Raw genomic sequence first — 13324 nt, forward strand, 5'->3', positions numbered from 1 at the left:
ATCTTGCCTGTCTCCCATTTACTCCTGGGTTTGTGTAACTCTGATCACAAGACCTGAACTATCTCTTGGTTTGGACAACCTCTTGGCAGCTCACCAAGCCAAACTGGGCACAGAGATAATGCAAAGCCTATTGGTTTTACCTCATGCTGGGTGCCAGGGAGCTCTATAACATTTGCCGCCTCCTAGAGATCTGTTTTTTTTTTTTAATTAATTAATTTATTTTTTTATTTCAGCATATTATGGGGGTACAAATATTAAGGTTATGTATATTGCCCATACCGCCCTTCCCCCTCGAGTCAGAGCTTGAAGCATGATCATCCCCCAAACGTTGCAATCTCACTCATTATGTTTGTATATACCCATCCCCTCCTCCCCCTCCCACCCGCCTGACCCCAATAAAAGTTACTCCTATATGTCCACTTAGGTGTTGATCCGTTAATACCAATTTGCTGGTGAGTACATGTGGTGCTTGTTTTTCCATTCTTGAGATACTTCACTTAGTAGAATGTGTTCCAGCTCTATCCATTAAAATATAAGAGATGCTATATCACCATTGTTTCTTAAAGCTGAATAGTACTTCATGGTATACATATGCCACATTTTATTAATCCACTCATGTATTGATGGGCACCTGGGTTGTTTCCACAACTTTGCAATTGTGAACTGTGCTGCTATAAACATTTGAATGCAGGTGTCCCTTTTGTAGAGTGTCATTTGATCTTTTGGGTAGATGCCCAGTAGTGGAATTGCTGGATCAAATGGTAGATATACTTGGATAGCTTTAAGGTATCTCCATATTGCTTTTCACAGAGGCTGAACTAGTTTGCAGTCCCACCAGCAGTGTAGGAGTGTTCCTATCTCTCCACATCCATGCCAACATTTATTGTTTGGGGACTTTTTGATAAAGGCCATTCTTACTGGATATAAGTGATATCTCATTGCAGTTTTGATTTGCATTTCCCTGATGATTTGAGATGTTGAGCATTTTTTCATGTGTTTGTTGGCCATTATTCTGTCTTCTTTTGAAAAATTTCTGTCCATGTCCTTTGCCCACTTTTTGATAGGAAGACACAGATGTTCTCAGCTCTGGGGTTCCCCAAAGTCATCTGAGATTTTTATCATGCTCCTTGCTCTTCAGAAGTTGGCCTGGGGTAAGGGACCTACAGCAGGGTACAGTGCCAAAGGTCCATTGATTTCAATTTCTGTTCCTGCTTCTTTCTCACTCCTCCTCTTCCCCTTTCAGTTCCCAATATTGGAGGCCAGGCAGTAAAGTAGGAGGAAAAACTGGCTCTGACTATCCACGTACTCTTCCAAATCTATTGTTTGTGCCTACAATCCTAGGCTATTAAAATTCAAATTTTCTTTTTTTTCTCAAGCTATTATCTCTGCAATGAGTTTCAAAAAGTCTATTCTGAAACTCATAAGCCACAAATTGCTTCTTTTCTCTGTCTCTGTATTTCTGTTCTATCAGACCTCACATGAATCGATAGTATGACTGCCCAGATGAACAATCAGACAGGGTTGAGGAGGAAGTATCACAAACAAAAACACATTGGTTGATTCTTCAAATATCTTATCCTGCCTTACAGGCATCAGAGCTTTCTAGGGCTTAGAAACAAATAACTACTACATGCAATTTTTGCTTTTTAATGAATGATCAATAATGAAGTTCATCAACTAGATAATAAAAATGAAGTTCAGAGGAATTAAATTACTTGATGAGTTCACTCAATTAATACAAGTGGCACCAGGATTCAGATCTCAAGTCCACTATTTTCACTAATGTAGTCTCCTTGCCTTTTGAGAGAAGGAAGGAGGAAGAAGGGAAATATATAAGGGAAGGGAAGGGAAAGAAGGGAAATATATAAGGTGTCACCTAACATTTAATGTCCTTGGAAGAAAACAGATGAGAACATTTTGCTCTTTAAAGCTGGCTCCTACAAGAGATCATATTGGCATATGACAGATAGCAGGGAAATAAATGAATATGCTAGTCAGTAACTCTCAAATTCTGCTCCCTTCTAACACTGGCCTTCCATGAGTTGGGCAGAATTTTATTTTATCTTTTTTTTTTTAACTTTACCATTAGTACTTAAGAGAGGTGATATTTTTGAAGTCACCCAAAATTGATTAATATATAGGAATTGCTTGATTTTAAGTTTTTTAGCATGAATTTTTCTTTGTTGGTGGTGCTTCTACCACTTTTCCCTGTTTAAATGTTATATTTGGTGTAGAAATATTTCTGAATAAGTGATCAGTTTCACCATTCACAATAATGTGGTAGTTAAGCTGCTAATAAAAACAAGAGTGTAGATTTAATAAGTTTTTGGATGCAAACCCAGTGCCAAGTGCTCTACATTAATTGCATGTATTATCTCACTTAATCCTCATGACAACTCTCTGAGAGCAAGCCCATTGAGGAAAACAGGCTGAAACAGGTTCAGCAAATGATCCACACATAGCTAATAAACAGCAGACTCAGGATTGGAAGCTATTACTAAATATATATTTTTATTTATTTATTTATTTTTATTTCAGCATATTATGGGGGTACAACTGTTAAGGTTACATATATTGCCCATGCCTCCCTCCCCCCTCGAGTTAGAGCTGCAAGCATGACCAGCCCCCAAATGTTGCACATCTCACTCATTGTGTTTGTATATTTTTAAATATCTAATTTAATTCAGGCATGTAAAACTCATGCGTGATTCCTGTAAAAATTGTTTCTACTCATAATATTAAGCATTTTTGGTTAAATGATGGTTTTATATAAAGAAAGCCTCTGGAATGTGCACAAAATGGCAAACCATAACAACAAATACATGAGGAAAGAAACATATAACTGTTAAAACTTATAGTTGACAGAGTATTTGTCATTATCCCAAATAAGTTATGTATGGGTCTAATTGCATATGGCATCCTGCCTAACTCAACATTAGGAGAATTAGTCAAAGTCAGTAGCTGCCTTAAATGCTTACAGAAACAGTAAATCCCAATAAAAATCATGGCAGAGCATTTCTCTCGTTCATATGTGCATCTTAATAGTTGTTATTTGGTACAATTTTTCAACAGGTACCACTTGTTACCTTGGTGTTTAGAATGAAAAGAAAATGTAATTATAACTGTTAGTGCCCCAGACTTTTGCCAGCCCCTGGGATGGGGTGATCCTCACAGCACAGTCCTTGAGAGGTCCATTGCACGTTGGAGTTTCGGAGATACAGCCATATTTGTACTTATCTCAGGAGACAGAATAAAATTCTCCACCCAACTTAAACCATATTGTTTATGTAACATGTTTATAAAGTATAAAACATCTACAGAAAAATGCACAAATCACTAAGTATATATAGTTGATGAATTCAAATTCTTACAATGAACACACCATTGTAACTAACATCCACATAGAGACACAGAATGTTAATAGCACCTGAATCCCACTCCCACCCTTTTATTTCCTTCCAATTGCTATTCCCCCCACCCAAGGGTAACTATTACCCTGGCTTCTAACATCACAGATTAGTTTTAAATATTTTTGAACTTTATATAAACAGAATCGTTCAGCATGTGCTCTTTTGTGTCTGGCTTCTTTCCCTCAGCATTATGTTTGTGAGATATATCGATGTCGCTGTGTGTACTTGTAGATCATGCATTCCTCATCCACTCTTTGGGTATGCCTGTCTGGCAAGCCAGACAATTCTCCTGTGTGTCTACTGATGATTGTATTCTTTTATTGCAAATTAATTGAGCCGAGAGGTGGATGCATTTATTAATCTTGGTAAATGCACTAGCTAATAGAAAAATGTACAAAGCAGTCTAAGAGATGGTTCTTTTCATTATTTAACATTGGTATTTCACTTTCAAGGTGAAGTAGAAGCTGGCTCTTTAATAGCTGTTTCAAATTCATCATTTTTACAAAGATGCCAATATAAAAATTGTGATACTATTCTGCAGGTATAAAAGCCAAGCACAGAGAGGTTAATTACTGTCTTAGTTCTACCAGCAAGAGCCCTCAGATCCCTCATCTTGCCAGTGAATGCATTCTATTCATACTCTTTTTTCCAAAGCCTACAGGGATCTGTGAGGCAAACAAAGAGCAAAATAAGATTTACTTTTATTTTCCCAAACAGAATTAAGACATTAACACAAGAAACCCTTTGTTCAAAAATAGCTGACGTGAAAGCATAAATGAAACAGGTAAAAGCAAGCCTCTCTGGATGAAGGGTGGGGAGTGGAGACCCATCCTTCTGTCCTCTTTTCCTCAGCAGTGGCAGCTCCTTGTGGCTTCTCAAAACCTTTGACATCTCCTGAAGCATGTGTTGCCATCCAGGCCTGATAAAACTGGCAAATGCTAGATCTGTGCTTTTGGACTGGGGTCTGAGGCTTCTTTCTGATCAGTGACAAAATTTGCAAAGGCAATTTTTTCTCAAAGGCAATATCCTCCCATTTTTTCTCTCTCATGAACTGCTCAAGTCTTTGGCTCTTACTTGTAAATACTTTTGGTGACTCCTCTTCCTACTTCTATCTCATAGGTTCAGGCTCTGTGTGAAACTTCTTTATAGCATAAAGAGGGAAATGGAAGGGCAACAGAATAATTCTGAGTTGCTATAGCAAAATGACTTCTAGTCAAAGAAAGAGTATGTCTTGGATCAGACCTGTCAGGAGATCTTAAACTTTGTTTAGAATCTTCCTCCATGGTCCTCAACCCTCAATAGTACTCATCTCTGTGCTAGGCATAGAGTAGATGCACAATAAATACTTTCTTCATGAAGGTTCAGTGTTCATATTTGTTTAGTTGACTTTGTCTATTTATAAATTAATCATTAAATTTCATTAGCACACTTCACAGATAGTAGTAATTTCTTTCTGTTAACAAAATGAGGGGTGTTTGCAAGTGAGAAGAAGGGGTCCTTTCTCTAGAGTCAAAAATCCCTCTTTCATTCACTCAACAAAAATTTATTGAGCACTTACTATTCACCAGCCTTTATTCTAGGTGCTCAGGAGTGATACATCATTAAACAAAACAGAGAAAATCCCTGCCTTCATGGAGCTTACATTCTAGTGGATACATAGACAATAAAGAATAGACATGATAAATAAATGGATGATATAGTATGTTGGAAGGTGATAAGTGCTCTCAGCAAGAAGAAGGATGTGCCTAGAACTGAGGAAGAAACGTGTACCATCTTGGCACTTTAGCTTTTACTCTGAGTGAAATGGGGAATCATTGGAGGGTTTTAAACAAAGGGAGAGTGTGAGATAACTTGCATTTTAAAAGGATCCCTCTGACTGTGTGAGAATAGACTGTGGGGGCTGGGGGTGGAAATGAGGTAGAAGTAGTGAAACCTGCCAATAGGTAGCTATCACATATAGAGGCTGGGAGCAGGGTAGTAGCAGTGGAGGGGGTAAGAGGGACAGATGTGTTCTGAAGGGATAGCCACCAAGATTAACCACCAATGTATTGGGTAAGAAAGAGATGTCAAGGATGACTTCAAGGTTTCTACCTGAGCAAATATGAAGACTGTAGGTGGAGCAAGCTAGAGAGGGAAGATTGGGAGTTCAGTCTTAGGTGTATTGAGTTTGAGATGTCTATTAGACATACAAGGAAAGATGTTAGAAGGCAGTTGGATATTAATCTGGAGTTTGGGAGTCAGATTTGGCTTAGAGATATTTGGGAGTCAACAGCATACAGATGGTATTTAAGGCCATGTGACTGGTTACGACTGTAAAGAGAATGAGCATACATCCAGAGAAGAGAAGCAAAGGTTGGCCCTGGGGCACACCAACATTCAGAGGCCTAGGAAAATAGAAAGAACCTGGAATAGAGACTGAGAAGGAGCAACTACTAAGACTGATGTAAAAGTGAGCAAGTGTGGTGTCCTGGACACTGTAAAAAAAAGTTTATCAAGGAGAAAGTGGAGATCAACTTTGTTAAATGCTGCTAAATCAAGAAGAGAGGACTGGGAAATGGCCAGTGGATGTAGCAATGTGAAGGTCAGTGGTAACCTTGATGAGAGGAGTTTTGGTACAGTGGTGGTGGGGGGGGCAAAGCTTTATAGGAATAAGTTTGATGGAAATGAGAAGAGAGAAACTAGAGAGACAGAAAAAGAACAAAGAGTTTTGCAGCAAAGGGGAGCAAAGAATCAAAGGGATACCTGGCAGGGAAAGTAGAGCCAAGAGCAAATCTGTATTTGTTTTTTAATGAAAAAAGGGAGAATAGCTCATTCAAGATGTAGGTAGTGGAAGGGTGAAAGGGAAGAATTTCAAGAGCAATGTGCTTAAACAGTCAAGAGGGGATGGCTGGTAGTGCATGAGTGGAGGCATTACATGGGGCATGGAAAGTTCACCTGTGCTTAATAGGAAGGAAAGCACAGTATATCAGCACAGATGCTGGCAAGCTGGAAATGTGGTGGTGGAGGCTGGATGTTCTCTGATTGCTGCAATTTTTTCAGTGAGGTAGGAAACAAGGTCAACAGCTGAGTGCTGGCTCTACTTTCAATATATATCAAAAATTCAACCACTTTCTCAGCACTTCAGCTGCTACGACCTGGTCTCAGCCATCAATTCTCACCCAGATTTTTGAAGCAATCTCCTGATTCATCTTTCTGCTTCTGCCCCACTACAGATGTCCTATTAAAACATAAGTGCAATCATGTCACTCCTCTGCTCCAACCCTCCAATGGTTTCCCATCTTGCTGTGACAAAAGTCAAAGTTGCTGTCTTCTCCCCACCTTCCTTCTGCAGCCTCACCTCCTACTACTCCCCTCCTCACACACTCTGCACCTTCCACATCAACCTTCTTGCTGTCTTTTGAACCCACCAGTCATGACCCTTACACAGGACCTTTGCACATGCTTTTCCCACCATCTTGTATGTTTTCCATGCCTCACTCGTCCATCTTCTACAGGTCTTTACTCAAATGTCCAGCAATCAGTGTGGCTTCCTTGACCCTGCTACTTAAAATGACGACTCCTGTCCTTTACTTACCCTATTACCCCTCCCTGTTCTATATTTCTTACAGCACTTATCGGCATCAAACATACAATATATTTAATTACTTATTCAGTTTATAATCTGTCTCTCCCCACTAGAATGTAAGTTCCATGTAGGCAGGGACTTGTATCTTTTTATTTACAATGCTTTCCCCACTGCCTAGAATAGCACCAGGCACATATTTGTAGAATGAATGAATACATTTCAGAACCATGCAGTGAAGCCAGGAACTGTTGTGGTCACTCCACAAAGATGAGATGCGCCATCCACGTAAAATTTCGTTCAATTGTTAACAGTGAGAATACCACCCATGCAACAAAAAAGTATGAAAAGGTTTATTACTCACATAATGTGGCTTTCTGGAGAGAGTAGGGCTGGTTCCCAAGCTTGAGAGATCAGGGAAATGATAGTGGGTTGGGGGTTTATTGTGGTTTGGGGATGGGGCTGAGGTGAGCATTCACTTGCACAGGCTGGGGATTGTGTGAGTTGAATCTCCTGCTAGTGCCAAAGGAGGGAGCACCTGCACTTTCTAGCTGGTTCAGATGTAGGGCAGGAGGGGAAGGGGGAGCGGTGGGCTTGACAGCTGTCAGCAGTCAAAAATCAAAACTCAAGTCAGACTCTTCATTGAGGACCTACACCAAGTATGATTGTTTGGGGGTTGCATGTTCTCTGATTCTACCTGGGACATAGTATTTCAGATCTGCAAGGGATGTTATGACTTTAGGCAAACGGTTTTATTTTCCAGATGAAGAAGATTGGGTCCCCTTCCGCTATGTTGCTCTGTCTTTGTAGATCACAATACGAATTGGCTCTGGGGCTGGCTCTCCTATGGCAAGGCCTAGGGCTATAGAGACTTCAAAACAATCTTGCACAGTTTTTAAGATTCTAACTCCCATAACCCATCTATAAAATTCTTATTATAATATCTACTGTGTATTTTGCCAGAGTAAGAAATTCAGTGGAAGAATATTTATAAGTTGCCAGCATATGATCATGCTCTGTGAATAGTCATTGCTAGGGTCAGAATATGGTGGCCTCTAGTTAATAACTGGCCAGGTACAGTGGCTCATGCCTGTAATCTCAGCACTTTTAGAGGCCAATATGGGAGAATTGCCTGAGGCCAGGAGTTTGAGCCTGCCTGGGGAACATAGTGAGACTCTTGTCTCTACAAAAAAAAAATTGAAAAAAATTAGCTGGGCATGGTGGTGCACATGTATTGTCCCAGCTACTTGGGAGGGTGCAGCAGGAGGATCGCTTAAGCCCAGGAGTTCAAGATTGCATTGATCTATGTTGGTGCCACTGCACTCCAGCCTGGATGACAGAACAAGATCCTGTCTCTTAAAAAAATTGGTCTGGGAATATTTAAGGGAATACTTTTAAGTATAAAATAGGAAGACTATAATTACATTATTTTATACACTAACAGAAATTAGTACTATTGCTTTGTTTAGGTTTGTTTGATTTTTACTTTTTGTTAGGAAAGTTTCAAATAAACAGAAAGGTAGAAAGATCTTTGATTTATCTATTTATTTTTTTTGTTGAAGTATTTGAAAGTAAATTATAGCTATAATGCCATTTTATCCCCAAATACATCAGTTTGCATCTTCTAAAAATATAAAGATTTTTCCCTATATGGTTACTGTCTTTATCACACCCAACAAAAATAGTGATTCCTTAATATCACTTAATAACAGTCCATATACAAATTGTGTTAAGGCTCCAGTGGGGTGTTTCATGAGAACTTGAGTCAAATTCCCCCTTCAAGAGCCCAAAATTCCTCACATCCCAATCCATCATGCAATTAATGATTTCCTTCTTCATGGGAAATAAATGGGATTAGCAAATTGTGACTTGTATATTTCCCAAAAGATAAATCAGGCACATTACCATAAACAAGAGAAAAGTAATGTTTGCAAAATGCCTTGAACAAGTCTCTGTCCTGTAATGATGCTTATTTGCTTTTAATTATGTATTGAAGAATGCCCATTGAACCTGTCTCAAGTGAGGTAGCAAAGTTCTCATTGGATGTCACCATCTCCCATGATTTTGGCCTACAATATGTGATAAAAGGCTTCTGCTTGTGCCCAAAGTGGCTTGCAGCAGACTCCTCTGTGTGTTATCCTCCCCAAACCAATGGAACGTGCCATGAGGGCAGTGCAGGAGCCATCCTTATCTGCTTAGGTATCTGCAATAACCTCACATTGCACAGAGGGTTGAGAAGTGGCAAGAGTAACGTGTGAGTGGTGCTTAGCTTTGTCTTGGTTGAAGGATAAAGAAAACAGTAGGGTAACCCTTTGAGTTTGCAGAATCTTAGTGACCCAAAGCTACCATATCAATACTTACTTTATTTTCAAGTTTTTAAAAATTAAGATATAACTTTTATACCTTACATAGATCTTAACTGTAAAGTTCAACCAGTGTTGACAAATACATATACCCATGAAACCCACAAATTTATCAAAGATGGAAAACATCTCCATTTCCCCAGAAAGTCCTCCAATGCTCCTTCCCAATCACCTTCTTGAGAAGCAAGCACTATTGTAATTTCTGCCACTCTAAATTAGTTTTGCCTAAGCTAGAACTGCATATAAAGTATACAGTATCTACTGTATATAGTATCTACTATTTAGTATACAGTATCTACTATTTTGTGTCCAGCTTATTTCATTCAGCATAATGTTGTGAGATTCATCCATGTTGTGTACATTATTAGTTCATTTCTTTTTATTACTGAGTTGTATCCATTGTAATCCATGATATACCATATTCTCACAACAGTTTATTTTTTCATTCTCCTGGATGGACATCTTTATAATTTTAAAAAATCAAAACCAGACATAGCCCCCAAAAGGGAACAATGCTTCATTAATGCCAGGTCCTGAACAAGAGGGTGAAAAAATGGGCTCTTATTCAGGACCTGAAGGAGAGGTAAGTGCTTGTGCACAAAATTTCATCTGCTTCTCTCAATTCCTTATTTTGCTTTGCTTGGGAATTCCCTATCAGAGAGGTTGGAGAGCTTTAAAGATTTTGACTTTTCAGTTGAGATGGTGCCAATTCTTCATAATTTTGTTTCCTACTTTAGTTCTTTATTTCAAAATACTTTTTTTTCTTTTTTTATTGTAGGCTTTGCACTTCTGGGAGGACACCCTTGTTTTCTTACCACACAAGATATTCATTTGGGTGTGAATGAAAGTCTTACAGACACGGCCCGGTTTGTAAATGTTTTCTTCTCTCCAAAGCTAATTTCAGAATCTGACAGACAAATTTCAAAAAGAAAACATTCTTCTCTTTAAATAATTGTTTTCCCTCTCATTGTTCTTTGTATTGTTATTTATTTTCCCTCTTTCCCTCTTTTCCCAATGTTCTGAATGCCTCTCTCTCATCCTCTGGCCACTTTCCATGGGTTGAGATAATTTTTTTTCTCAGCGATTTTTTGAAGAGACTTCTGATTATAAAATTTCAAACTTAGGAAAACTTAGAAATCATCAACTATGACTCTTGGATTTAATAGTTGAGGAAATGGAGGGCCAGGGAAACTGACTTGTTTGATGACTCATAACTAGTTAAGTATCAGAGTACGTAATAATATCAATAACTCACATTTATTGAGCATTCATTATGTGTCAGGCATTGTTCTAACTCATTTAATCTTTATAACAACCTAAATATATTGGCATAAAGAGGTGAAACAACTTAATTAGAAACATATAAGCTACTATAACAACACAAAATCTCTAATGTCAATGTCTTAACAAAGTGCAGACGCTCCTGATTGGTAAGAGGGAAGGACAGATTATTAAGTTATGTGGTCATTCAGGAACTCTGGCTGAGAATGGCTCTCCCATCTTCAATTTACGGCCTCTAAGGCCACTGTGGGTGGATCTCCTAGATCCAAGCAGGACCTAAGAGAAGAGAGCCTGGAGAAGGCATACTTGCTTCAAAGCCACCTTAGCAAGAAAGTGGTACAATCACTTCCACTTACATTCCATTGGTGTATTAGTAGCTCACCTCCATTTAGATAAAAGGAGAAATGGGGAAGGGCCTTTACCCACTATATTATAGTGAAAGGCTAAAACACAGGCCTCCTGACTCCCTGTACAGTGCTCTCGCCACTATATCATGTCTAGCGAAGAGATCCAGAGCAAATGTCATTGTTAAAATTTTGCCCTCAATAAAGAAGACTAATGATTTTTTTCCTGAAAATGATATGCCATAAAGTAATTCCTTGCAGACACCATCTGCTTTTTATGGCAACCACCCTAGTATATACTAAAGAATTCACCTCATTTGACTTGCTCAAGAGATTTCAAATAACTCATCTTTAAACCTTTCAGTAATGTTATTTCAGATAGGACAATGACAGTATTAAGAAGAAGTGGGATTATCCCCTGGATGCTAGGGACAAAAAGAATAAATGAACATAAATGAGTTTTTCTTTCAAATATGCTGCCACCGACTGGGATGATATTTGCTTAATAATTCTGCTTCCACAAAAGTGAAACATGCTTTATTCAAAAGAAAATATTACAAGGTAGTCAAGGGATGAAGCCAGAGACACATCAAAAAGAGAAAGTTCAGGGGGACCCTCCATAGAGGACCAGGTGAATGAGGCAAATGAATCATGTGTGAATTAGTGGTTGGAAAAGGAGTCAGTTGGAGTAACAGCTGAGCATCCAAAAAAGAGATGAGCAGTGAAGATTGGCAGCCGGAAAGAGGTTAGGGCCCAGAAAGCAGTGGACCCCCAAAGCAAGAGATAAACAGCCAAGCATGCGTTGAAAGATGAAGATAAGTATAAACGTGCTTTTTTCTGGGCTTGCTCTACTCACAATTCCCACTGTAAGTCCTTAGTTAGAGGAGCTCTAGATCCTAAGAAAAATAATCTGCTCACAAGTTCCAACATGATTGGGACTTTTTTGAGTCCATATAATTAGTCCTATTGCTACATGGATATATGGATCCCTAAAATTGGGTCCATATAATTCCTTCTGATTGTTTTATCCTATCCAAAAGATTGAATGAAAATAATAGCTATTCCTTAAAGGAGTATGGTCTACTGTGGACCTCTTGTATTATTTCTACTATCTCTAAATCTTTGTAAAAATCATGCAAAGTAACTATTATTGGCCCAGTTTTATAGAAGAGGAAAGCATGGCTCAGAGACATTAAGGGAGCTTAGAGGCTAAGTCAGGATTTAAATTATGCTGTCTTTTTTTTTAAAGGCCTTGTTGTTCCAATTACCCACCTAATGCTGCTTCTATTCAGCCCATGAAAGGGGCAGTGAAATAAGTTATGGAAAGCATTGGCTTGGTTGTCATGAGGTCCCCAAGGTCACCCTGAGGTTTGATGATTCACTCGGAAGACTCACAGGACTCAGCATATAGTCATACTCATGGCTATGATTTATTACAGTGAAAGGATACCAAGCACAATTAACAAAGGGAAAAGGCAGAAGTAGGAAAGTGAAAGGAGTTTCTGCTTCATAGAGAAGGTTATAGATTAGGTATTGGACATATTACATTAAAGATTGGACCTCCAAGTGCAAATGTTTGCAAGCCATTGGAGTAAATACCCTGGGTGAAGTTGTGAGCTGGAGAAGTAGAAGCTCAGTGTTAAAAAAAAAATGAGCTCCACAGATTTATTGTGTGAGAATTGCACAAGGCTGTACCTTAAGGGAAGGTGCAATTAGGGAGGGGCAGGAGGAAATCCTTAGGGCATGAGGAGAATAAGGATAGTACAATATCAGAAGAGGCTGGGATGGGAGATGGGGGATGTCAGAAAAGTGGGTAGCTGATACAGAAATCTGACTTTCTTCTGTGTACCTCATTACTGCTTAATCTGCCAAAATATCTGACAAACAAGATATGCTGAGATTCAGAAACTCAATAAACCTAAATTGAAAAAGACACGAGAAATCCACTGCCTTCCACAGAAGAAATTGAACAGGAGAAGCAAGGAAGTGAATCTTAATGACATCTTCCCTGCCAATATGCACAGGATAGCAATTGCCTCCTTTGCTTGTGGTAGAACTTTTTAAGATGCAGAGGAATTGCATGACGTTTGCTGCTTTTGCCTTTTGTAGAAGTTTAACTATTTAAGATGCAAAAGGGTTGGATGATGTTTAAATGCAACGCTGGCCCTTTCAAATCAAGAGAATAGTGCACACCTGGCACTGATTGATGGTGTTGCTTCTCCATCTGCCTGCCTGGCTTCTTTGGGGGCCTGGTCGAATAAAAAGTGCCTGTGTGTTGGTGAAGGAAGAATCTAAGGGGGTATACAGTGAATGTAGCAACAGAAATGAAAAACAAAAAAAGAAGGAAAACTGGGCTAGTCTCTT

At 38.9% G+C, this 13324-nt stretch overlaps 1 protein-coding gene across 1 annotated transcript in view; it reads left to right on the plus strand.

Moving 5' to 3' along the window:
* The window catches only part of OTC (ornithine transcarbamylase), a 58433-nt gene that overhangs the window by 14183 nt on the left and 30926 nt on the right, over positions 1–13324 (plus strand). Inside the window, exon 4 of the mRNA XM_012736680.2 lies at positions 10114–10201. Coding sequence (XP_012592134.1) covers positions 10114–10201 — 88 coding nt within the window. The remainder of the gene's footprint in view (positions 1–10113; positions 10202–13324) is intronic.

The sequence above is a fragment of the Microcebus murinus genome, chromosome X, assembly GCF_040939455.1.
Source record: "Microcebus murinus isolate Inina chromosome X, M.murinus_Inina_mat1.0, whole genome shotgun sequence".
Lineage (NCBI taxonomy): Eukaryota > Metazoa > Chordata > Mammalia > Primates > Cheirogaleidae > Microcebus > Microcebus murinus.